Genomic DNA, 27,689 nt, shown 5'->3' with positions numbered 1-27,689 from the left:
TATAATATATCTATTTCTATATACATACACGTTATGTATATTATGTATGTATATATGTGTGTATACAAATACACACACAAAACAAATGTATACACAGTGGTTAGAAAACCATTCTTAGAATCAGACCTTGGTTCAAGTTCTCCCTCTAGCAATATACCGACTCTATATCTGTCATAAGCAACTCTCTTCCTCTTTGTGCCTTGAGTATTTTTTCCTTTTTAATTAAAATTTTTAAAAAGTTCCGTTCCTTATTATTATTTATATCATTACTTTGTTCTTTAAAATTAATTTATGCATTTTGGAGGATATTATCAAATTATTAAATACTGAGTTATACCTTTGGTTTCCCTCTATGTACCAAAAAAGCAAAATTTTCTTTTGCATGGCTCATATAACTATAGCTTTGAGAGAGAAGGTGAAAATGAGGGAAGGGCAAGATTGTATCATGCATGATACAGTATTTTAAAATACGAATTCACTAATTTTGAACCCATTTAAACAGATGTTCTATCTGTTGTTAATAAGAATGATTGACATTTTTTACCTGATCTGCATACACTATTATATCAAACTAGTTTGTTTGCTCAATATTTTTCAATAATGATTTTTCTAGTCTTGAAACAAAAAATGAGGCGATAGTGAAATACAGAAAAACGATGACTGAAACTTTTCGCTGGGTATCAGAGATTGAAAATGCCTTGGAATTGACGTCCTCATCTGAAATGGAAAGGAGTGTCCAAGAACTAAAGGCAAGTTATAGAATATCCTTGTTTTTGTACCTTGGGGTTTAAATGCAAAAATGGGAATAATGTTGCAGGAGAATTGGAAGTAAAAAAATCTCCTCTTTGAAGGTAAAAAAACATTAAAATAGGTTTTGAAAGGGATATTACATCGCATTTATAAGGTTAGCTCTGAGAAGGGGCAATAAGTAATACTTGAAGTCATACTTTCAGAAGATTCTGTTAGCATAAGAATTATTACTTGACACTGTCATTTCAATAGTTCAAGCAGAATCCTGATATTTTGGCATCATATACTGGTTTCATATCATAGAAAGGCTTGGTCCTTCTGTGTTAAGATCCTGCTGCCTAGTGCAACGTATTCATTCAATTGTTCACGTAGCTTATTAAATGTGTTGTAGGAGTAGCACTTCCTGGCAGTTTTTAGCCTTAAAAATCATGGCCGTGTTGCATCATTACACTTGGCTTTATTACACTTTGATTCTTAATTACTGCTTTGTAATTCTGTTCCTTAAAATATTTTCATTTGCATTGTTCCAAATTAGTCCCATGACATGTATAGAAAAAACTAGAGGCATTATTTGTTCTGTATTCTCTTTGTTAAGCGTATTTTTAGATAAATTGAAGTGTGTATTGCTGTTTTCTTAGAGATTATTTGCCACGTAAAGAACTTCATTCCACATGAAATTATTTTCAGGGATTGTTCCTATTATTTCCGGTTAGATTGTAGTATGTTTACGCATGAACATTTTAAATGCCAAATCCATGATTTAAAGACAAGGGTTTTTCATGTCATTCTACTAATGCTGGTGTGGCTGTGTGTTGCCCTTTTAACCAAAGCTCTCTTCTGCCCCCTTTAGGACTTAACCCAGCACATGGATGTACAAAGGGAAAATCTTCGGTGGTTGAACGCAAATATCCCTTCGCTACTTGCATTGGAAGACTTCAGTATGAATGAAGGAAAATTCATTTCTGCCAGTTTAAGAACTCTGAATATCAAGTGGGATAAGGTATGCCTGAAATGCTTTGCACATTGCATGTCCCAATCAATATTTGTGGATGTGATTTGATTATTATAAGAATGATATCCTTGTAATATTCTATTTTACCTTTAAAGATGCCCTCCCCCATTTTTCTTTGTGAGTGCCTCTTATGTTCATGGAATGTAGTGAAATATTGATTTGCTTATCTTAAAAATAGGGATCAATGTTTTCGGGGCATTTTGCTTAATAGATTTGGATGTTGTGAAGTCGATGAAATAATGAATATTAATGTTACTTGAGACAAACCAGACAGAACTAGCTTGAAACTGTTATTTTGGACCCAGAAAAGTATAGCTTCCTACATCAAACTTGAGTATCACATAAGAAAGAGAAACTCTACCAAGTGTTTCCCAAGTGTCTTTTTAGCATCTACTAGTAGGAGAACTCCAGTGCCACCATCCTTCAGGGCAGTCCCTTCCGATTTTGGCCACTGCAATTATGATGAGGATTTTCCTCATTTTGAGTCACTCTTTCCTTCTGCACTTCTAACCATTGACCCTAGTTCTGACTTCTTAATAAGGGCAAAACAAATCTAATCTATCACACAGAAGTGTGATAATTCTGCTTAAGATAACTGTCATGTGGTCATTAAGAGGCAGCTAGTTGGTGTAACAGAGTTCTAATCTGTGAGTCTGTGAGACCTGTGTGGAAATCTAGCCTCAGACACTTAGTAACTGACCATGGGCAAGTCCCTTCAGCTCTGTCTGCATCATTTTTCTCAACTATCAAATGGAGGTCATACTAACACCTACCACTAGGGGTGTTGTGAAGCTCAAGTGAGAGATTATTTGTAAAAAATTTACCAAAGTGCGTGGCTCATATTAAGCACTTAATAAATGCTTGTTTCTTCCCTTCTCTTCCCTCTTCGCCCTCATTTTCCCTTCCATTTTCTCCTTTTCCCCTCCCCTCTTCCCCATTCCTTCCCTTCTTCCCTCGCCTTCCCTTTCCCCTTACCATCTTTCATTCCTTTCTATGACTAGGTATAGAAGAATACTATATTTGATCACTCCCGTTCCTGTGTAATAATTTTCCTTTTGGTTATGCACAGACATTTCTTAGTTTTTGATAATAAAACTAAATGAAAATTATGTATTTTTTGGAAATAGGAGTTATTGTTATTTTGAATTATTTTAATTTGTAAGGTGTTTTTAAAAAGCATGATCTTCCCTTTCTGATTTAGCTAATTAAGTGAATTAAAATGCATAATGGAGAATGAAAAAGAGTCATACATAGTGAAGTATGAATCAGTTCTTTTTATATTAAAGAAGGCCCACTTCAATAAAGCCATAGATCCATGTCTACTGATGGGTTTAAGTTCTGTCTATTAATAGCAAACATAATTTTTTGATATTCTAGTTAGAATAATAGAAACATATTCATTTTGAATGTAATTTGGACTATAAAATCATCTTCATTCTGTGGGAAGTAATATTTTCTCTTACCTTTCTTTCCCTCTCTGTGTATGAAATTATAGGTGGAGAGGGATATCCCTCGCGCCCTGGAGGAGAGACCCTTGGATGTTTCCGAGCCCCATCCTTCAACAGCCTCTGGTAAATAAGGGAAAACTTGATATCTTAATTTTGTTTAATTTTATGTGGAACTTTCATCTTTCTATTATTTCTGTGTAAAGCTATTCTTCTAAGAGAGTTTTAAAAGTAATGTTTCCTCTTCATTTTTTAAAAAGTACAATTTAAATGTGTTCTTTTCTTTTGGGGTTTAACAGATAAATATCTTTTTTAAAAAATCCTACTGCTTGAGTGAATAAAGAGCATTAGAGTAGAATAGTTAATACTAGCTTTATGAATATTTAAATGAGACTGGGATGATAGTTTCTCATGTTACATATTTGCCTTTTCATGTTGTAAACTGGCTCCCAGGGAAGCTCAGTCATTTGCTAAAGATTACATAGTTAATATATCAGTATTTAACCTAGGTAAAAAGTATTTTACTTTAGCACCACAACATACCACCCCACCAGACTACATTGTTTTCTCATTAGTAGGATGATTTTGAGGTGGAAAAGAATTAAAAGATATATTTATCCCACCCAAAGAGCTTATACATTTTTTGCGGGGGGGGGGGGGGGGGAAAGACACACAATTCCAGCATGAATCACTTGAAATTAGGCAGTTTTCGTATAAATTGTCAATTATGCCTTGTAGATTCCTTCAGTTATTAATATTTTCAGTAGACATACCTTTTCTATTTTTTTTTATATCACAAAATGTATATATTCTTGTTGTCAAAGGGTAGCTTATATTTAGGATTTGCCTCTATGATTCTATCACTTGGAGAGTTTTCCTCCACCATTTTTGAGTCAGCATGGAACAGTGGAAGGAAGACTTACTCTGAAGTGAGAACACTTGGATTCAGTTCCCTTCTCTGACCCTTGACTATCCTAGATGACCTTTCTGTCACTCAACAATCCTTGATCTTCCTTTCATCATTAGTGAAATGGGGAGATTATTTCTAAGTAGATCTATGATCCTATGAGTCAAATGGTCCACTCCTCTGTAGGTAAAACTCTTTGCTGTCTTGGTCACTGAGAGGTTCAACAGTTTGTCCATTTTCACTAGGGAGTGTCAGTGGCAACACTTGAACCCAGGGTGGTTCTAAATCCAAGCCTGGCCCCTTAATCCACTATGCAGTGTTAGAGAGCTAATGTGTTCTTTTTTACCTCCATTTTAATTTCAAAAAATCAGAGGTAGAATCTGGTAAAGGGTTTAACCGACAACATTTTTCATCAATGGGCAAGAGGTCTGACACTTTAATTAAGCACTTACTATGTGCTAGACACTAGGATCATTGCTTCATAGATATTTTAGTTTGATCTCATTTGATTGTCACAGCAGCCCTGGGAAGTAGGTCTATTATCCTCAGTGTTTTCTATAGTTAAGGCAACTGAGGCAGATAGAGAATTGGTGACTTGTTCAAGGTCACACAAGTATTAAGTGCATGAGACTAGATTTGAACTCAGATATTTCCAATCCCTGCCCAGTGCTCTATCCACTCAGCCACCAAATGCTATGGTTATTCACCTAGTGTCAAAATACTTTATCATTCTGGCATGAGAATAAACTAATTATAACTATATATTTATAGATATCTATATATCTATAGATATATGTATGCATGCCCACATATATGTAGTTGTATGTACGTGTGGTTGGCTTTTTGTATATGAGAAAATACTACATTATTATATGTGTATCCCATTTTAAGCATTACCTTAATATGTACAAATATGGAGTTTACATGGATAAATTAGGGGTGATTGGCCCTCATTGTATATAGGTTCTTGATTATATAGGAGGATTCATGTCTACCCAGTTATACTTTAGAGTTTTTTTGGAAATACATATGACTTAATTTGAACACATCTCTGAATGACCTGTATCAGCATGAACCTAGGACCCAGGAGGTCATTTACTTCATAACCCAATCTGTTATATTCCAGTGAATGGAATATAGGGAGAAAAATTTTTTCCCCAGGTTCACAGATGGTATGCAGTTGAAAGAAATCTTTGTAAAGGCAATAATTAAGTGACATTTGCCCTTATACAGTAAAACACAGACTTCTAATGACATTCTTCTGGTCTTTCACGCTCAATGGTTCTATCCAGTTACATTTTATACACTGTGCCCTGCCTTAAAATAATTGATATATAAGGTACGTTATAAAAAAATTGTATTGGAAAACTAACTTAAATTTACATAGTGTTTTGACAGTAATAAAACACTTTCTTTAAAATTACCTGCTAGCTATGTAGCATTTCTATTATGAAACCTATTTTGCAGAAGAAACAACTTAATGCTCCCAAACATTATCTATATTTATTAACCCACAATTATATGAGCTGGAAGAGTCGGAAGAATGTAAATTGAGGAAGATTCAAATTAGTAGAAAACCAAGAGAAGTGATATAATAAAAGCAACACTGTAAAGGCATATATATTTGCAAAACTGTGGAGCTATGATCAATAGAGTTGATATAATTCATGATTCCAGTTTACCAATGATGTACTATCCTCTGATAGAGAGGTAATGGGTTTAGGGTAAAGAATAAGTCATAAATACTTTTGTATATATCCAATGCTTGATTATGCCTATTTTACAAGAATTTTTTTTCTTTCCTTTTTTTCTTAATGACATGGAAGGTGGGAAGGGAAAAAATACACCTCTAGTAAACAAATTAAAAATAGAGAACTGGGGTGGAGGTGCTTTTACAGATGTGGAATGGCATTGGCATTCTCTTTCAAATGATTTCATCATATTGGTTTTACTTCATTTTTTTTTGTAAGAGAACTTTTTTAGAGTGGGGACAATTTGAAAATGTTTATAACATTAAAACAAAATGAATTAGTAGAATAAAAAATGTTGGAGCTGAGAAAATCTGAATTTCCGAATTTCAGGTCTTCTGAATTTCTCACCAGCGATAATTCCAGAAAATCACATTGTTCCTCAAAAGTGGTATAACATTTCTATTAGAATTTATATTTTTTGCTAAATTCTTTCCTTCCAAAAAAACCCTACATCCCACATACTTCAAATATCCTTATTTTATAGATGAGTAAATATGATTTGCCCCAAGTCACAGTAGTAATAGGTACCAGAGTTGGGACTTGAACACAGATCTATAAAAGCCTTATCTCTCCAGTTCTAATGCATATTACAAAGTGAATATGAATTAATAGATGACTAGTATGTAAAATGGAGATTTTCTTTATTAAACTGCTCAGCATTTTATTTGAAAGATTAAAAGAAATCAGTAGCAAAATCTCTTCTGGATCTATTTGTATTTCTTTAGATCATCCTGCCACCTCCGAAATTACTGGTGAGACACAGTCATCTCTAGAACCAGAACTTTCCTCGCTTCCCGATCTAGAAAAAACTGCGACAGAACTAGCTGAATGGCTTATGTGCATCGAACGAATGCTGAGGTCCAGCGTTGTCAAAGTTGGAAATACGGAAGAGATCAAAGAGACAATTGAACGTATGAAAGTAAGTATGTGGTGTAAAGTTGAATGCCAGAATTATAAAAGCAGATAAGACTGACCTAAAAAGTCTCCATTTCGTTTGTGGTGCTAACTGTGGGAACGTAGAATTTACAAAGCTTTTACAACAAGGAAGAAGAAATCTTCCCACTTAAAGCAATTGAGTTTCATAAAATCCGTGTTAACCCAATTAGGTTTTCGATGCACCCATGGATTCATCTGCTGATATATGAATGGCTCAAATCAGCATTCATCTCTTAGATACTTATTTGCAAGGTGCTGCCTATCTTGAAGATATGAACGTATTCCCTACCCTCAGTATTAAAACCTAGTGTTTACTTTCTAGCAAACTACACACTAGTTGAGTCTGGAGTGTTTTCCTACCTGCGGTACACAATAGAACGTAACTGTGTGTTGAATACTACATTCAAGGTCATTGTATTTCTAGAATTTCATGAAACTTTGAATTTTCAAGATTAAATTACTTTTTACATCCTCATTCAGAGAGACTGTTTTCCTTAAGCATAAGACTTTTGTGGGTAGGCTGATATTTGAAAAATGGAAATTTTTTCTTTGGAAAAAAGTTAATAGTGTATTAGTATTCTGTGTTGTAGTACCGTCTTCCTGCTCCAGCATTAGCTCAGTTCTTTTACCAGCCATTGGTAAAAACCTTACACTGTAGTCCGTATTTTGTGTTTATGATCATTATTCTTGAAACATGAATTGTTCTCTGATTTCATCCTCTTTTCTTTCAGGATTTATCAGTTTTATAGAGAACAAAATCAGGACACTTACTTAGTGTTAAATGGTACAAAAGCTTCTGAAGCAGCAGTTCATCATCGATGTGTAATTAATCTACAGTTCAGAAGCTCATTGATACACTTGCACTCTTTAATCACCTTAATAATGCTTGGTCAATCTTGTTTTTAGTTCTTTCTTTAGCAGTACTGGGAGAGTCATCTTAATCACATACGTGGATCTAGACAAGTTGAAGACTGTCTTTCTGGAAAAAAGTCATGAGATTCCTTAGCATTGTTTTTATTAAACTAACATTTGTGCTATATTATAATACGTAGGGACTGTTTTAGAGTGAGTTTCATGACCTAGGAGTTTGCTGTACCAAGGAAACCACCGGTCTGGGATATTGGCACCTTCTCAGGTAGCCCTAGAGACTTGCCCAGAGCACTGCTTGACTGCCCTGGGATCCAATAGCCCAGGAGGAGTCAGAGGCAGCTGGAACTTCTGCCTTGCTGACTTTTGGGGTCAGCCCTCTCTCCATTGTTCCCTAGTGACTCTCAGTACAAAATGTAATATAATTTCTTTTTCATTAGATTACAAAGGCTGACTTAGAGCAGCGCCACTCCCAATTGGATCGTATTTTTACATTAGCCCGAAATTTGAAGAGTAAAACAGATATAAAAACAGCCATCATCGAAAAACGTAAGTCTCTTGCTGCTATCTGTCGTCGTCTGTCCTCACTTTGTAAACTGTGAATTTCCTCACTTAGTAAATCCTACTAATATGTGTGTATGTAACATATATGGATAATGTACATCTTTGTGTGTGTGTGTATACACATCTGTCTCTAGATATACACACATTACACATGATACATATATACAAACACATTTTTATTTGGGTTGACACATTTTGATGTATAGTACATTTCTTTATATTTTAGTTTTGTCCTTAAAATTGAGACTGTATAATAGTCTTTTTAGGAGTATTTATTTCCCTCAGTGTCAAGTACCAAATCACTTTTGCTTATGTGAATTCTGAATGTCTTTCTTTTGAGTTGTATACTGGTATGTCTCCCCACGGCTCACTTGGATGCTTCTTCAGGTCATGGAGGTGAACCAGTGTCCTTTTCTGTTGAACTTTCTATGTTTAGCAAAGGAATCTCCTGACAACAAAGAAAAAAATTTTAAAAGTCTCCAGAATTCTTTTGACACACAGAAGCAGAAGAACCCTTATTTTCCAAACTTACAAATTTAATGTTCAGAAGGATTTCTTTTGCTCGTGTTGCATCATCAGTGTTAGGAGGTAGTAGTTGACTGGAGGCACTTGGAGCATGGCCCTGTGGATAGAATACATGTGCCTTATATAGCCCAGCTACATTGGAAGAGACTCATCACCACATTGTCTGCAACAGGATGCATTCTTCTTCTATAGCAACTCTCTTGTCTCCTCTGCATTGAGTGGTTGTGAGCTGGATCAGTGCAGAAACGATAGTGGTGTCAGTATCAATCTTTGAATATCAAAATGTACTGATTTAAAGCAGGCATTGATTTTCACTTCATGAAGAGTACCTTGGATCGTGAGAGATTATAATTATTTACACTTTAGGTTTATTTTATTCCCATTTATTTTTAAGCAACCAAGAAAATAAAGACAGGGCCACAGGAAAGTGCTGCTATAACTTAAGTATCACTCTTGAGCCTCATGTCACTGATGGGACTGAAGTCAATTGTTTTAAAGGGTCTGTTAAGATTGTGGGTTAAGGTAGCAATCATTTAATTGGCAAAGTTAATTTACCAAATAAATCCTTGTAGCCTTAAAGAATCTTTGTATCTCTCGACTTAGTTTTATCACTTACGTGGTAGATTCCGCCCATTTTCTTTTTGTTTTGTATTCCTTTGAGCTATAGAATGCTGGAACAACATCACTTTTGACTGTTCTTTAATATTGCAGCCACCCCCCACTCCCACCCCCTTCTTTACCCTGCTTGGATGTGCCTTTTTGTGACCTATCTCTACTGTTCTGCTTTGTACTTTTGTCTATCTTGTGAATCCCTCTAAAACCTCCTCCTCAGTGGTGTCATCCCATCCATTGTCATCACTTGTTTCAAGGACCAAGAATGACCTCCTTTTCTATTTTCATTTCAGTACTTCATTTATAAAATTCCTAGACCCTGCCTTCCCACATTAAGTGTAAAGCCAAGTAGGGGTATTTTTTTTTTAACAGGGATCTATCGACTTTTTAATATTCCTTGACTGGTTTAGTTTAGCTTGGAGTTGATTATTGCTTTTTCAGTGATTACCTTGCTGTGTACTGTTACCCTCTAATTTTGGATTTGTATTTTCAACAATTTGTAATGTCAACAGTTAAGATGGTGCTGTTCTGTCCTTCTCTCCCTTTAGGGACATTTCTTACAATTTACCTATATAGGCATGTTGGATTCCTCTCTTGGATCGAACTAGAAATCTTTTTGTTTTATTTGCCAGATTTCAAACATCAATCAGTTTATCACTGATGCTCAGTTCATATGAACTTTGAGGTCTAACTTTTTGCATTGCTTCCCATAGTTAATGAAGTCAAAATTCAGTGGGCCAGCACTGAATTTGCTGTGAACTCAAGGCAAGAGCGGCTGCAAAACATGCTTACGGACTCCCAACGTTGGAGAGATTTAAATAGACAAGTCCAAGAACTTATAACTGAATACAAAGCCAAACTACTTAGTATCTCAGAAGAGGAACCACTTGTGAAGCAAATTTCTCAGAACAAAGTAGGATTTACCAGATTGTTTGCATTTCTTTTTCTTCAGTGAAGTTTCATTTTGTTTGTTTCCTATGAAGTCTTTCTGTATTTAGGGTTCTGTGAGATATATACATATTTAAATTGTGTACTGCATTTTCATTATACATCAGATACATGTGAAGATTTATTGTGTACACACATCCAAAGAGAATCCTCTTTTTAGGGCTTCTTTGGTGAGTTAATGCCAAAAAATGTTTAACGCTTAAATAAAAAAATCCATCATTTCATGCAATTTGTCATTGTGGAAAAGAGGGCTGGACTTGAAAAACAGAGAGACCTGTGTTCTATACCTGTTGCTCACACTGAATGAGTTTTTTCTATAATTATGGACCTTGTGTGTAAAAAAATTTGAGCGTAATGGGATCTTTTACATTGATCATAATTTGACTTTTAATTTATTTTTGCCTCTCATGGCAAAAGAGACAGAGTTGGATTTCCATACACATTTTTTGCATTTAGCTTATGTTGACTCCATACTGAATTATTTTACTTTTGTGATCCTTCTCTTTCCCCGTTCTCTTGAAAAGTCTCCAAAAGAATGCAATCCCTGGATAATTCATTTGTGAAATGTGATTAAAATATTAAGGCATTAGATAATAAGTATAATGAATGCAATTTAGGGTACTGCAGTCTAATCATCAGTAGAGTTGTTTTGTTTCCATTGCTTCAATTGGATACATGCATTACAATTGAAAGGAGTGAAATCTGTGATTGGTAAATGCCAGGCCTAGAGGCCTGAGGGCTACCCGAGTCTTACCTTACCTATTGCAGATCTTCGGCTGGCCAAACCAGATAAACGTATGAGAGAAGAGACTTTCCAGAGTCGAACAAGGGTTAGGCTTTATTCAGGGTCTTGGTTACATGTGCAGGGGGAACTCTTCCTTAGGAGAGAGAGAGGAATCTCCCAAGGAGGCAAAGATCTTACAGCAAGAGAATGAAAGCAGAAGTGGAAGTGGAGAGAGAGGGGAGAGGGAAGAGCGAAGAGAGGAAAGAAGGAAGAGGGGCCTTCTGTCCTGTAAGGGCCCCTCAGCGCTAAGAGCTTTCAGGCTTTCCTGACCCTACTTAAGCTCTCCGGCCATGTAGTTTGCACCTGAATACCTTGCCTGTTAGATAACAATAGGTGTGCCCAGATCCGGGTCAGTCTCGAGGGCGGGGATGCTCCTCCCATCACGTTTCTCACGGGAAGAGGCGGAAATACACGAGATAGCTCGGTCTCACTCCTCGATTCCCTGCTGTTTTCTGGGACGCCTCATGAGAACTCTAAGATTTAGAAGTTCCCACCTTTACCCGCCCGAGACTGTCCACATGGAATTGAGCTTCCACCCGCAACAGGTAAAAGATTTTGCTTCTTTTTGTATCCCCAGTGCTTTCGTCCATTGCCTAACCCCTAGTGGGTACTTCATGAGTGTTGGTTGGTTAATTGATTTTAAAGTAGGGAAACAAAAGTCCACTTATAGTCAGTGTCTGTAGTTTATCATTAGTGTTTTACCAAATCTCAAAGCCTATTTGATGGCCACCTGTTTGCTAACTCCAGTGGTAGAAGGAAATCTATAGTGGGCTCCGAATAGATTTCGTGTTGAATTGTACATTGTCCCAAGTGTTTATTTTTTTTCTCTTTTTTAGATTTTGGAACAGAAAACCTGGGATAAATAATAATAATAATAGTAAAATTCCCATTTTCCCTGAAGAAGGCATAGGCCATTGTAAGCTAAAGTACCTTAAAATATTTATTTTCTTATACCTGTAACTTGGGAACTGAAAGGAGTCATAGGTGGACAAGATAAAATATTCAAACCAACAAAACATCTTTAACTGGCGCTGCTGTGCTTTCATGTGATTGTTAAGGCATAAAGAGTATAGCCTTGTAATGTTTTTCCTATTGTTTTTGCTTGAGCAGCATTTTTCTTTTTGTAGAGTTGATTTTTTCCAGGGTTTATAATCCTGATGTTATCTCAGGTACCTCTTGTAAGAAAACAGTTTTAAAAAATTATTTTCTGGACACTGCAGGTAAACTGCTATGTCTTTAATTTTCTCATGTAAACTGAACTTTATTGTACCAGCATGAACTATTGGCTACCACCATTCTTTGATGATCTGTTGGAGAAAAATAGAACTGAATTATCAAACATTTACGATATTTTAGGGAATTTTTAAATTGCTGTCGTTACTACTTTGTATATGGACTTTTTGTGTGCTTTATTTGAAAGGGAATTTTCTATAGAAGCAATTGAAGAACGTTGAGAAATCTGGTTGAATATTTAAAGCAGTGATATGCTGGTAAACATTTAACAACTGGCTCCTTGGAAAAAGAATGTTTGCCCCATATACTGTAGCATTAAATTTTTGTCTTTAACTTTCCTCATTCTAAACAAGTATCAGAACTGTCAACCATGCCCTGATTTCTAGCATTTGCTGATTTCTAATGTATAAATCCTCATACTGAAAATTTAACAATTGTGCCTCCCTGGTATGAGTTCAGGCTGCCTCTAGCACACCTGCTTTAGCATAGTCTAAATTTTCTTGTACTATTACATAATATGGCAGTTTTCAGAGTGTAGTCTGGCTCCACCAAGGATGTACAAAACCCTTTGATGGGATCAGTGAAGTCAAGGCAATTTTCATAATAGTAAGAAATTTCAATTTCAAATATGTTAACATTGACGTATGTCAATAACCCCTTAAACAAAAAAGCTCTATGTGTGTGATGGCTGTAAAGGAGCCCTCAAATTACGGGTGTAGTATAAAGAGAAATAGACTGAAAATGCCTGGTCTTGAATTGGCCACTCATCATGAGATCTTGAGCAAGTAGATTCTTCTTTCTTGGTCCCAGTTTCTATATCTGTGTAGGACCTGCCTTTCCTACTTTGAAGGACTGTGGGGTGGACCAAATGACAGAAAGAATGTAATATGCTTTTCAATTGCATAAAATTAAACACCAGCTTCTGAGTATGTATATCTAGGTGGTATATATCTACTACTACTTCTTTGTTTTTTCTTTTTCCCAGTAGTTTCATATTGTATAAAACTTGAGAATAGATATACTGAATTAATGGTTATTTTTAATATTTTTCTGATAGAAAGCAAGAAGATTGCTGTCTTTCTTTTATTATTGGTAAACCTTTTAGTACTCTATGGTACTACTTCTTATAGTATTCTGTGTATATGTACTGTATCCATGTGTGGTGTATGCATTTGCCTCTTCAGCTAAAAAACTGCAATTTAATATTAGAAGATATTTTAGATCTATTCAGAAAGTGCATGCTTATGGAAACTAAATTAATAGATAACTATTTAGATTATTTTTATTTTGCTAATATTCGTGGTATTATACAAACTATGCTAATCACTGATAGAACTCACAGTGCATTCAGGGTATGAGAAAATTAGTGTTAAGATAATTTGGATGGTCTTTTGTTATGATGTACCTTCCATCTGTGACCCCACTCATGTTATTTTTTCCCCCCAAATTGCGCTTTAGTCATTAATCCAGGATTTAAATAAAAACAAAGCTACGATAAAAATTTATGAGAATCTGTGGAAGAAATTGGCGAAGACGTATAGAACTGATGATACTAGGGCATTAAGGAAAAATGGTGATGACTTCAATGCAGCTTGGGCTAATCTCAACCAACGGTAATTTAAAGACTTTATTGGTTAATATTACACAGTCAATGTGGAATAGAATTTCGTCGTATTTCGTAAGTAAATGCATTATCCAAAGACTTAAGCTATGGTTTTCAGAGGTATATACAACCATTTTATTGTTGTTCAGTCATTCAATCATGTCTGACTCTCTGTGACCCCATTTTGGGTTTTCTTGGCAAAGATACTGCAGTGGTTTGCCATTCCTTCTTCAGCAGATTAAGGCGAACAAGAGGTTGAGTAACTTGACAGGATCAGAGTGTGAGACTGGATTTGAACTCAGGTTTTCCTTATTCTAAGCCCAGCACCCACCAAGCCATCTAGCTTGTCTCCATGCCACCATTTATTTATGACTTCTTAAGTCTTTGTCATTAACAAGCAAATCAGTAAGCATCTATTGAAGACCTACTATGTCCCAAATGCTGTGCTGGCAGTACTGGTGATAAAAATGCAGAAAGGAAGCAGCTACTGTTCTCTTGGAATGCTCATCCTATCAAGTGCTTGTCATTATTAATAACAATCATTATTGTTCTAGCTACTGGGCAAGATTAAAAAAGCAGGTTTTATACCTGTCCTCCTTAAGTTTGCCTTTTTTTTTTTTTTTCGATTCCTTTTGATAGCAAACTGGACTAATATTATGTGGTCTATATCGTATTTTTAGAGTGACTCTTGCCTTATCTTTCTCAAACAAGCATCTGCCTTGGAATTTCTCCCTAAACAATTATCAGAGTTTGTTATTCATTCCATTTTTGTTTGCTTTGTTTTCCTATTTCTCTCTGCATACTTTGTTCCAAACATTGCCCCACTGCTTTGATGCTGTGGAATGCTATATATGAGTAAATGCGTATAGCTGATCTTTATTGGGAAAGTTTCCTTTCCAGCAGTTCCCTTTAACAATGAAGTTCGATGTCTCTACCTCTCACCCTTCCCCCCGCCGCCCCAAAATCAATAATCACATCTTAGTATAGAAAGCTAGATAGAAGATTTGAGTCACTATTCTGTTACTCTCTGTACGTTTGTGGGCATATCATTTTTTACTAAGTCTAAATTTACTCCTATGTCAAGAAAATGAAAACGAACACTGTAATGCACTTTTCAATAAAGCTAAGTCATTCTTGTCTTTCAGTCCTGGTAGGTCAATTTGGAGAGCATCTTATCTGTGTGGGAAATCGTTGTCTTCAGCCTCAGTGAATACTTGGGTTTCAAGAACCACAGTCTTTAACTTCTGCTTAAAATTTCTTTCTTATGCTTGTCAGTGCTCCAAAATATTTCCTTGTTTCTTGATTCTGAGAATGACTCAAAAGGTCTAAGTGCAATTAGTCTCTCCTCTTCTCAGACCTTTGGATACATGATGTGATTTACTTTGTGGTATTTTGATTTCAGCATTCTGCATTTGACTAAAGTGGATAATGTTGGACTCCTTTGCAATTCATATTCAATTCATAAAGCATAGCCAGCAATTTAGAAATGATAGTAAGTTGTTTTTCCTTTTATTTTTGCAACAATCTAGAAAACAAATTTCTGTAGCGATTCTGCAGATAGAATTGTTGTTCAGTCGTCTCTGACAGATCCCTTGGACCATAAAGTCCATGGAGTTTTCTTAGCAAAGATATTGGAATGGTTTGCCAATTCTTTCTGCAGTGGATTGTGGCAGAGAGAGGTTAAGTGCCTTGGCCAGATTCACACAACTAGTTAGTGTCTGATGTCACATTCGAACTCGGGTCTTCCTGACTCCTGACCCAGCTCTTTATCTGTTGGGCCATCTAGCTACCTCCTGTAACAGTGTTGTAAGGCAAATTAAAAGGTATGAATATGGTTGAAAGAGATTAGACTTTGGAAGAAAGAAATCTAGTGCAAATGCTATGTTTTGTAAGAGATTTTTAGGAGAAAAAGTATGTAATATTAAGTTCTCTGTGGCTCACTGGAGGAAGGTTCTGTTTTGATATTACATCTGTTGGATATGACAGTGGGTTTGGATGCATGAGCTATAACCCATGTCTGAGAGGAAAAGAACCGCAGGATGCCCTCGTTAGCAAAGAAAGATGCTCCTTAAATATAGGTTTCCTACATAACAGCACCATTTGAGGAGTAATCTAACCAGTGAAGACTTTTGCAGAGGATAAAACTTTCTAGAAAAATCGACCACTTAGGAATATAGACCTGCTTTATTTAGGACCTCTAAATCTTTTTTCCTTTGCTTTGTAAATATTTTAAGACTGCATACAGCAATAGCTGGGTTAGATAGAGTAGGCAATTAAAAATGGATTATACTCAAAGATAATACTTCCTCTCTCATAGCAGGGGAACACAACACTCACATTTTCATTCAGTTGTGATAATGCGAAAGACAACTACTCTTTCATCAACAGGATTTTCAAAACTTGAACTTATTTTTAAATGGATATATGGTAGTTTATTGGAGCATCATGCTTATTGGAGACATATATATAGTCACGTTGGTTGAAGTCTTTCAAATGGACATGACCTTCCTTCCCTCTTTCACCAATTCCTTCCTTCCTCCTCCCATCCTTCCTTCCCTACCTCCCTCCCGATCCCATCCCTCCCATTCCTTCCTTTCCTTTCTTCCTCCTTTCTTCTTCCCCCACCTCTTCCTCCCTCTTTCCCCAGTTCCTTCCTTCCTCCTCCCATCCTTCCCTCCTTCCCTCCCTCCCAACCCCATCCCTCCCATTCCTTCCTTCCTTCCTTTCCTTTCTTCCTCCTTTCTCCTTCCCCCACCTCTTCCTTGCCCCCCTCACCTCCCTTCCTAAGTTTGAAAAAAAAAATGTACATAAAGTAATAGAAAATCCTCAACTATCCCAGCTGCTTGGGAAATCATTTCTGCTTATGAGATTTCTAGATAGTTGAGTATTTACCCATTTAACTGCTAAAACATTTAAAACTCTTTGGCACGGATTTTTTTCTTAAATTTATTGGATTATCCTCCTGTCTTCTTAAACAGTTTATTTATTTGATAATTAGAATGATCCACAGTTTTATTTGTAAAGTGTCTTTGTAGTTACGTTTCTCCCTGGGTCTTCTTTTTTCCCTGGGGGGGTACTCTTTTCCATCATTTATTAGAAATCTTTAGATTCTTAGAAGTGGAAATGACCTTAAGTAAAAGAGTGTCAGAATGTTGGCTTCAGGATAGTTATACCCCACCAACTGTATAAACAGATCTTCTTTCCTCAACCCTCCCTCCTTTCCCTGGCCTCCTGGGTGATAGGTAGAGTTTCTATGTAGTTGATAGGGTTCTAATTAGATGAAATGTTACATGGAAACCAACAGCCATAAGCATTGTATAGTGGTCCCTGATATATGAAAGTGATTAAGAATTCTCAATTAAATCTTCTATCGATTACTTGTATATCTTCCACGTATTTTGTACCTTTGACAGAGTGTCACTGAAGTTGCATTTCACAGAATTTTTCATTTTAGCAACTTGGAATATTTTCTTTATGTCTTTCCTATTTTCTTCAACTTTACAGAGTGATGTAGAAGGTTCAGGATAAAGTAAAGTTATTCTGACTACTTAATGTCTAAATTAAATGATAAAATAACTTTTTAGAGCTATGTAGGTTTAGTCATCGACAACTAAGTCACACAGCAGTGGCTAGAATGCCAGGCCTCTAGGCAGGAAGACCTCATTTGAAATCTGGTCTCTGACTCTTAATTATCTATGTGACCCTGGGTAAGTCACTTAACCCCATTTGCCTTAGTTTTCTCTTCTGTAAAATGAGTTGGAGAAGGAAATGTCAGACCCCTTCAAGTGTCTTTGACAAGAAAACCCCTAATGGGATCATAAGGAGTTGGACGTAATTGAAAACTGATTCAACAACGGTAATATTTTATCTGTATACTATCATAAAATTCCCAGAATATGGTGAATTTAGGTCGTTAGTCATCAATTTAGTTCATTTGTTGCACAATGCATGTGCTCACATTTGTTTTCTGCCATATTAGTTGTTACAAGAAGTATATAAGGAAGTCACTAAGTTGCTGTTCACTGGTTTCAGTCATATTTGAATCTTTGGATTCAAATTGGGTTCAAATTTGGATTTCAAATTTTGGATTTTCTTGGTAAAGAGGAAACTGAGGCAAAGAGGGTTAAGTGACTCCAATGACATGTAGCTAGTCTAAGGCTGGATTTCAACTTGGGTTTTCCCCATTTTCAGCCCCAGCGCTCTTATCCACTGTGCCCCCAGCTGCCTTCAGTAGCTAATAAGCAGTTGCATGCCATTGAATTGTTGCTAACCTTTGTCTAGTTCTTCAAATCAGAAGAAATGATGTCAGATCAGGTTTTCAGGGCCATACACACATCTTTACCATAAATCCCCATTCTGATGATTCATCCAGGCCTATATATAAGTGAGTGAATCCTCAAAGTCTATGTCAGCTGAGATTTGTCCGTCCAACCCTGTAGTTGTGAAACTTCTGGCAGCAGACTGTTTAGATTTTCCAAGAACCAGCCAATCTGAATGGAGATGGCTCACTCACTGAGTAATGAAAGTCTTTATCAAGTTCCAGAGGTTTGTCATCTGTCTTGGCACAGCTAATACCTACACTCATTGTCAAAGATCTTTTGGTTTATTAAAGTGACTTCATCTCATTTCCAAGTCATAAATACATATGTCATGAGAAGTAAGAGAGCTACAATGATCCCTTCCACATCATGGGGTTTAGGGGCACAGTGCCCCGGTGATCTGAAAAATCCGCATAAAATTCTTTGGCCCTACCAGAGATGAAGTTTGAAATATTATGGTATCAAAAGAGAAAATATGTTGATATTGTACAATACTGTTCATATATTTTATGCATTTCTCAGTCTCTAAACTCACATTTTCTGCATCGTTTGCTGGTCTTCACATGTTGTCTATGATTTCCACAGAACTCCCAAAACATTCTCACTTAATATCTTATGTACAACTGTAATATATCAAAAACTGCAATGGGAAAATCATGATGTCAAAGGGATAACTACATAGGAAATCCCTTATTGAATAAAGTCTCGTTTTTGAGGATGGTTCTTCATTTTCAAAATTGTTTCAATTGAGTTTCTCTTTAAGTCATTTTGTTTAGCTGGGAATATGGGGAGAGAAAATAACGCTTATGAAATGACTGAATTGAATGCCCTCTTTCCAATTTCCCATACAATAAGTGCCCTTTTGGGGTATGCACAAACATTAAATGTTATCCCCAAATAAGAATAATAACTCAGTTTTTCACAGGAGTGATTTTGTAATTTGAATTTTTTTGTACCTTCACAAATTAATATTCATATATGCAAATAGAAAATTCTTACTATTCTTGTTTGAAGGAGGAGAAAGCAAGTTTATAGAGGGCCAACTTTGTGCCAGGCACTGTACTAAGTGGTATGGAAGTATCTTGTTTGATCCTGAAGTGCACCAAACATATGAAGGGATGGGTTTCTCAGCTACTTTTGGTAATTGGTAAAAAGGAACATTCCTTTTTACATTATCTATTAACTTCACGTTCATCATGTACATAACATTGGACATTATTTAAGGTTTGCTTATCTGTTGTTGCTTCCAGCGCTCGAGGAAGACAAATTTGCTTAGAGGTGGACCTCAGGTCAGTGCAGGCCTCCTTCAAGATTATGGACAAATTATGGAATTGGTTGACGGAGGCAGAAACTTCAATTAATGTACTTGCCAATGCAATTGAGCAGGAGGATGCTTTGGAAGAGTGTGTTTCGTACAAGAAGCTGAACAAGCAGTTTGAGGTGAGTGATTCTGAAGCCAGCACATTGATTCATAGCTGCACTTTACATTGTGTTTTCTTTTTCCAATTACTTGTAAAGATAGTTTTGAACATTCACTTTGAGAAGATTTTGAGTTCCAATTTTTCTCTCCTCCTTTCCCTCTCTCCCTTTGCCCCTCCCCAAGCTGGCAAGCAATCTGATAGGCTGTATGCACAATCATATTAAACATATTTCCATGTTAGTCATGTTGTGAAAGAAGAATTAGTACAAAAGGTGAAAACCATGAGAAAGGAAAAAAAAAATATGGTATGCTTTGATCTGTGTTCAGACTTCATAGTTCTTTCCCTGGGAGTGGATATCATTTTGCATCATGAGTCATGTGGAGATCTAAGGATCATTGCATTGCTGAGAAGAGCTAAGTCTATCAAAGCTGATCTTTGCACTGTGTTGCTATGACTGTGTACAGTGTTCTCCTGGTTCTTGTCAATGTTATTGTTCTTGTTAGGAGGTAGAAGGACCAGTAGGGAAAGGGGTGAATCTTGTCCTTGTTATGAGCCTAGGGGCACTTAAAATTGAGGCCTGATTTTGTTAATGTGGTAATCAAGATGCTTATTCCAGATGGATGTATTTTTCTAGTTTCATAACTGCTACATGCATCCCTTTTGTGGTTATCCTCATTTGACCTAAAGTTTTTTCTTCTACTGTTTAATTTATTTAGACTTCAGAATGTCTTCAGAGAACATACACATATACTTACACACATGCATATATGTGTGTGTATACAAATGTATTTGGGTGTGTGTGTATTTCCTCCAACTACCCTAATACTTAGAAAGATCTCATGAGTTACAAATGTCATTTTTCCATGTAGGAATGTAAACAGTTCAACTTTAATGAGTTGAATTAATGGCTTCTCTTTCCTGTTTACCTTTTCATGTTTCTCTTGATTCTTGTATTTCAAAGTCAGATTTTGTATTCAACTCTGGTCTTTTCAACAAGAATGCTTGGAAGTTTCATTTATTTCCACTGAAATATTCTATTCAGTTTTGCTGGGTAGGTGATTCTTGGTTTTAATCCTAGCTTCTTTGACCTCTAGAATATCATATTCCAAACCCTTCAATCCCTTAGTTTAGAAGCTGCTAAATCCTGTGCTATCCTGATTGTGTTTCCATGATACTTGAATGATTTCTTTCTGGCTGCTTGTAATGTTTTCTCTTTGAAGTGGGAACTCTGAAATTTGGTTACAATATTCCTAGGAGTTGTCTTTTGGGGATCTCTTTCAGGAGGTGATTGATGGATTCTTTCCATTTCTGTTTTACTCTCTGGTTCTAGAATATCAGGGCAGATTTCCTTGATAATTTCTTGAAAGATGATGTCTAGGCCCTTTTTTTTTAATCATGGTTTGAAAACCTTTACCTTCATCTCTTTTTCTTATGGTACAATAACATTCCATTCCATTTGTATTTCATTTTTTGTTCAGCTATTTCCCAATAAATGGAAATCTCTTTTGTTTCTGGTCATTTGCTTACCCTCAAATTACTAATTGGAATATTTTGGCTTATAGAAGACTTCCCCCTTTGTCTGTGACATTCTTGGGATTTATGTGATATTCCTGTGTAAAGCTTAGGGGCAATTTAGTTTTGTAAGCTAATTTCCTATTGCTTTTTTGGGCAGTTGGATCAATATTCAGCACAGTAAACAGTGTTATTCATGCACTTGTGTTCCCACAGTTTCTCCAGCATTCAGTATTTTCATCTTTTATCATCTTCGACAGTTTTTTAAAAAAATATATGAGATGAAACTTCAAAGTTGTTTAATTTTACAATTTCTCTCTCTTAGTGAATTAAAACATTTTTGATATTTGTTGATAGTTTGGTTTTCATTTCTTCCTTTTCAAACTCTTTGTATCCTTTGACTACTTCTCTCTTGGGAAGTGGCTCTCCTAGAGCATCTTCAAAGGACTCTTAACTATTTTTATTTATCAGATAGGCCATCTTCGTGTCGGAGGCCATGATATGTTACATTGTTGGCTCTTTGTGACAGTGTAAAGACAGTCCAGTTAACTTGACACAGCCCTAAGTAGTTGTCCAGATTGCTTTTATATGAAAACAATTTTTCCCCATTTCTTTTTAAAATCAATTTGGTGGTATATTTATAAACCAATGGTTATATGTGTGGCCATGTAGGTCCAGTATAGACTGCTCAAGGCATTTATGTGTGTGTGTGTGTATTAACACCACCACTTTATCCCCTTTTCCCCAGAAGATCATTAGTTTCACACCATGTCGTTGTTAATTTTTGCATGTATGTGCAATGTAAAGGAGAGGAGATTTGACGGTTTGATACTGTTTCAAAGTATCTCTTATACAGTTTGTCATTTTAATATTTAGATGCACAATTTATACTTTATCATCGATGTTCAGGCAGCATGCCCTTATTATTTTTACTGTACTGAGTATATCCTTGTATTTATGTAATTTGAAAGACTTTAAAATTTGTAGCAGATTAGCCTGTATAATATTGATTAGTACTTAAAATATATTCTTATATTCATGTCTAAAGAGAGATTTGGAAGAATATATTAGAAATAGTAATAATTTATGGATAAAACCAAACAAGTCTTTAAGAAGAATGTAAGGAACTGTTAATGTTTCCTATCTAAAGAGTTTAACCATTCCTCCTTATGTTATTACATTAGGGAACATTTTCTTACGATGACACATAGTCATTCAAAATATTTAAAGAAGAGTCTTTATTATGTAGGGAGAAATGAGAAGAGAAGTGAGAAAAAATGGAGGACTAACACGCTAATGTGAGGATTTTTTCAGAAAATGAGCTACAATATACATTTTAGACTGCAAGCAAAACAAAGCAATTCTCATTACACATAAAATTTGAGAAATATTTTGTTTCCATATGTGTTAATAACCTACAAAAGCCAAATAATCCATTTATTTCCCTTTAAGGGAAGCCTCTCAAACCCTCAATTTCAAGTATTTGTTAATTTAAAAGAAAAATTAGATTAACCAAACTTCTCCCCCAAACTAAAACCTTAGCTTTAAAGGGAAGTAAATTGAAAGCAAACTTAACATAAAAGCAATTGTTGGAGTTTGATTCTATGTACACAGTTTAAATGAAGGTGTAAGGGAACCCAGGTTATTTTGTGAAAGGGGAACGAGCCAAAGCTGACGACATTCCTTGTACACAGCTTAGAATGTGTCAGGTCTTAGGGATGGCCTGATACGTAGCCATGATAGAACCGTGAGAAGAGCAAGTAGACATTTTCCCTGTGTTCAGATGAATCTTGGAGGAAATGGAGGTAAGGTGTGCTATTGTTAGTTTGAGTTCTGGAAGGATGCTACATTTTTCTGTATCCCATGTTTTTAATGGAAAAGTATTATCTTGAGCAGCATTTATTTCATTGACCCACTCCACGGCTGTCTCAAGTTGCTTCTAACTCAAGTAATCAATTCTCTTAGTGGTAGAATGGTAGCAGAAGCATGTGCTCTTCAAATGAATATATGTTTGACTTTAATATTTAGTAGTTAGGAATAGGTGGGTAAAGAAATAGGAACTGAATAAAGTGTACACAAATTCGAAACCAACTTTTTAGTAGGCTATTTCCCCTAATATTTTAAAACATTGCCATGTTCCTCACTAAAAAAATTCTTAGTATTTCTCAAACTAATCAGTTAATAAAGAATATTTGTTGAGCCCTTGTGCTCATAATATGTTTTGCTTTTTAAATATTTTATTGACAGATATTTTAAAATGTTCTAACTTTCTAGTTTCTCTCACGTTTTGTTCATAGAAGACTTCTTTATGAAAACTAAATACAGTTAAGTAATACAAATGAATTGTGATTGTGATTGTAAATCATGTCCCCAAATGAATGTCTCATTCTGCACCTGTGGTCCATTGCCTCTTTCAAAGAGGTGCAAAATGTTCATCCATTTTCCTACATGTCTTCCAAAACCATGATTGTACCCTGCTTTGGTCAGAGTTGTGGTCTTTCTGAATTCTATTCCTTTATATTACTGTGGTAAATTCTTCAATTTCTGCTTCCTTTCTTTGTAGAATGTTAAATATTGAAGGATGCAGAGTTGTATGAATAGTTTAGAAAATATTAGTCATTCAATCTGAGAACCTCAGTGAGATATCTAGTCCAATCTCTTCATTTATTATGTTATAAGAAGTTGAAGCCCAGAGAGCCATTTCTGCCCAATATTCAAAGCAAATGAGTAGGAGAGCTGGACTAGAACCTAACTCTCCTGATTCCTGGGTCAGTGCTTTTTTTCTTCTCCCCCACCAGAAACTGAAAAATACTGGACAAGAAAATATTCCTGAAAGTTAAATAATGTAACCTTACCATAATGAGAATCTACACGATCGATAAGAGTCCATGTGACCACAGTTCAGCCAAAGGCCAAATAGGTAGAGAACATGGACTGATGTGGTTAGTTCCCTAACTTGTGGCTTCTTGTGGGAGCTGGGATGAGAGGTAGGACTCAAGGATAGTATACGATTTGAGTAGGTGAAGAAAGTAAGCTGTTCAAATGGGAAGAGGAAGGCAGTTGGGTGGTGCAGTGGATAGAGCACTGGGCCTCGCATTTGGAAGACTCATCTTCCTGAGTTCAAATCTGGCCAAGTCACTCAACCCTGTTTGCCTCAGTTTCCTCATCTGTCCAATGATCTGGAGAAGGAAATAGCAAATCACTCCATTTTCTTTGCCATGGAAATGCTACATAAGGTCACAAAAAGTCAGACACGACTAAAATTGACTGAAAAACAAAGTGAGAAATAGTGCAGACATGCTGGTTGTGATTTCATGGATAATTCCACTTGTAAAGCATGTTTTATGAAGTTCTGCCTATTTCAGTCCTTCTTTGACACTAATTGTTTTGTTCAGTGAATGTCAATGTTACCTTGGCTTGTAGAACCAAAACATGACATTGATTGCCTGATTGGTAAGGTCATGCCACAGACAAGATGTTTTCCTTGTTCAGTTGTTTAGTGTCTGACTTTTTGTGACCCCATTTGGCATTTTGTTGCTGGTTTTCCATTTCCTTCCACAGCTTATTTTACAGATGAGGAAACTAAGGTAAACAGGATGAACATGACTTGCATAGGGTCACACAGCTGGCAAGTGTCTGAGGCTGGATTTGCACTTAGGTTTTCCTGACTCCAGGCCTAGGGCTCTTTCCACCATGTCATCTAGCCTGCCCCACAGGCAAGGTAAACAACTGCAGTTTTTCTGTATTATAATTTTTATAGATACTGTATACACGTAGCAATGTATTGATATAATAATATCCATCATTAAATATGTCAATCACCAGTTTTCTGCTATTTAATTTTTAATATTAATATCCAAACTATCTTGTTGATAAAGTTATCTTTGACATTTTTTATCCTTCATTACCACCAATAAAATCCTGCTCGGTTCTTGATGGCATATTTTTAGTTTTGGTGTTCAATTGATTTTCTTTTTTTGGTGACTGAAATCTAAGGGGGAGAGGCTTTGATTTTACTAAACTCATTAGCAAGCATTTCTTGAGTGTCTACTGTGTGCCCTGTACTTTGAGGAGAGTAAGTAACTTTGTTAAAGTATCTTCACCTAATGATTCTCCAGTGTGCACTCTCCCATCATTTGGTATTTAGCTGCGTAATTGACATTCCATCCTGGCAGTTCTATAATCAATACCTTGGCATATTCATTCCAAACAGAGGGAGGCGCCATAGGCTCAGGATGTGTTCTAGTAGAGGAATGCAGAAAAGAAATGAAGGGTACACCACTGGCTGGTAACTGAGCAGAAAAAAACACTGTATTAGAGAAACACTGTTAGGTATTTGAAGCGATATTGAAGTAAATACAGAAAAGACCTGAGGAAATAGGTAAAAATGTTTTAAGATTTATGAAGATGAGGTTGTTTGTGTGCCCTTTACTGCACAGGAAGACTAAGCCTTCTTGCAGGATACCTTTTCTGATTTACTTTATAAAGGAATAATATGACAATTGCACCGTATGATGAAACTGTAATATTACATAGGTTATTAGTTTGAGCAAGATAGTGATAATGAGAAACATCTGGCTTCTATTTCTGGCTGTGATCTTTGACCAAAGCATTTAATCACTCTGTTATTTTCCTCCTCTTCAAAATGGGAATTAAATCTCAACTTACTTGCTTCAGTTTTCACTTGTGACAGTGACCCTAAGATGGTTTAGAAGGTCCCACAAGGTCTAATCATATAGTCTGCCTTCTTTTTGTGCCCACGCATCTTATTCTTTTTTAAAGTAAACTTGAGAACATAAAGCAACCTTTTGAAAAGGGAATCCTAATATTCTGGAATGACCCATAAAATAGTCTTTTATTAATGTTACTTCTTAATTAGGTAAGCCCTGACATATTCTGTTTAGTAATGGCTTTACTTCCCGGTATGGAAATGTGTGTTTTGGATAGCTCTTTGGGCAGATCTGCTTCAGTGTTAAGCAAAAACATTTGCACCTCTGCAGTTATTCTTTCGTTCATTTGGTTAGGTTTTTTTTTTCTTAGATAATCTAGTTTTGAGTCCTGTCCTCGTGTGATTGATTAGCCCTTAACGTATGGCTTGATACCATTAGAGCCAGGTATCCCTCTGTTCTTCTCTGAAGATTTATAACAGAGCCTATTATTCACTCACTCAACAGTGCTCTGCCAGAGCTGCATTTAGTCTGGGAGTGAACACATCCTTCTCCGGAGTGAGGGAGTGAATGCCTTTCTATCTCCTAATATAAACCAGCTCCGAGGGATGAACTATTATTATCTGTTGGAGCTGTCTTCCCAAGGGGCTTCTGCTTTGTCTCAGCAGCATTCATGTTTCACTTAATGTCCTTCTTGGCTACCAACTGCGCTCCTCTACGGCAACAGACAGCACTTGGCTCAACACCTGTGCTGAGCCGAGCAAACACTGGCTTGGGGGGGAGCATCTGTCAGGGGCTTTCTGTTGGGCGTCTACGCGTGCTTTTTAGATTGAGAAGAACGTGAAGGTGTATAATCCTTCTCCTTGGGAAGCTACAGCTTGTACCTCTCCAATGTATTCCTGGAAACGAGCATGCTCAGAAGATTGGCAAATCCTTGTCCAGTGACCAGGAGGAAATGAGCATTGCTCTTAATTTATCATGCAAATTCTGAGGTGTCTTCAGAAGTGTGGCAAACTTACAATGATGGCTGTGGTGAGAACATCTCTTCAGAAAGTTGTGGTTTTGTTGCATCGTTTACAGAGGATGGCAGTTTCTTCTCCTCGGTACCAGAAGCTCTGTAAGGTAATTGTACCCTGAAAATGAACGTCTCAGGAGATTGATTATCTGACCTCTTTTTCAAGCTTTAAAAACTGTCCTGAGAGTGATGGCATTGAGGTACTTTGCAGAATGCCACGTTACACAATTTATTTGGCTGAATTGTTTGTGTAGTTACATTTGGGCTAAGAATTGTAAATAGTATTACAGCTTCAATGAATGCTGTCTTTTCTAATAGACGAAAGGTTGTCTTGTTTATGATATTCTACTGAAGTGTTTGCAGAGAATGTAATTAGTCGGTATTTTAAAAAATACTTTTTCATTCTTCTGAAAAGCATCATCTTACTAGTGTAAGCATTTTACTGATGTAAGTGTCAGAAAAATTAAAAGTAGATCGTATAAAATATTATTTTACCCTATTTCTATAAAACCAGTCCCCCTCCCAACACATCTTTCATTCTGTCATCTCATTAATTTTTTCTGTTTCTAAAATCAGAAGCGCATTTCGAGAACCATGGAAAATTGGTCTCTTTAGAGCTTGTTGCCTCCATTTTAGAACGGTTCCTTTTTTTTTTTATTTAGGAAGACTCCTTTGTCAGTAATTATATTAGATATCATAATATTGAAGTGTTAGAAGAGGATCTCAAGGGTTTTCCAGTTCCATCTCTGGCCCCGATCTCTCTCTTTTTCTCTCTGCTTTCACGGGTGGTCCTCTCTGCAAGTTTGGGCACTTCCATA

At 36.2% G+C, this 27,689-nt stretch overlaps 1 protein-coding gene across 2 annotated transcripts in view; it reads left to right on the top strand.

Annotated features, from left to right (window-relative positions):
* The window catches only part of LOC140526968 (utrophin-like), a 74,294-nt gene that overhangs the window by 28,139 nt on the left and 18,466 nt on the right, over window positions 1-27,689 (top strand). For both annotated transcript variants that reach the window (XM_072643582.1, XM_072643584.1), the window contains exons 6-13: window positions 614-749; window positions 1,601-1,750; window positions 3,258-3,333; window positions 6,591-6,784; window positions 8,109-8,217; window positions 10,083-10,282; window positions 13,793-13,947; window positions 19,507-19,696. In XM_072643582.1, coding sequence (XP_072499683.1) covers window positions 614-749; window positions 1,601-1,750; window positions 3,258-3,333; window positions 6,591-6,784; window positions 8,109-8,217; window positions 10,083-10,282; window positions 13,793-13,947; window positions 19,507-19,696 — 1,210 coding nt within the window. The remainder of the gene's footprint in view (window positions 1-613; window positions 750-1,600; window positions 1,751-3,257; window positions 3,334-6,590; window positions 6,785-8,108; window positions 8,218-10,082; window positions 10,283-13,792; window positions 13,948-19,506; window positions 19,697-27,689) is intronic.

The sequence above is a fragment of the Notamacropus eugenii genome, chromosome 2, assembly GCF_028372415.1.
Source record: "Notamacropus eugenii isolate mMacEug1 chromosome 2, mMacEug1.pri_v2, whole genome shotgun sequence".
Taxonomy (NCBI): Eukaryota; Metazoa; Chordata; class Mammalia; order Diprotodontia; family Macropodidae; genus Notamacropus; species Notamacropus eugenii.
This window is presented reverse-complemented; position numbering and strand designations above follow the sequence as displayed.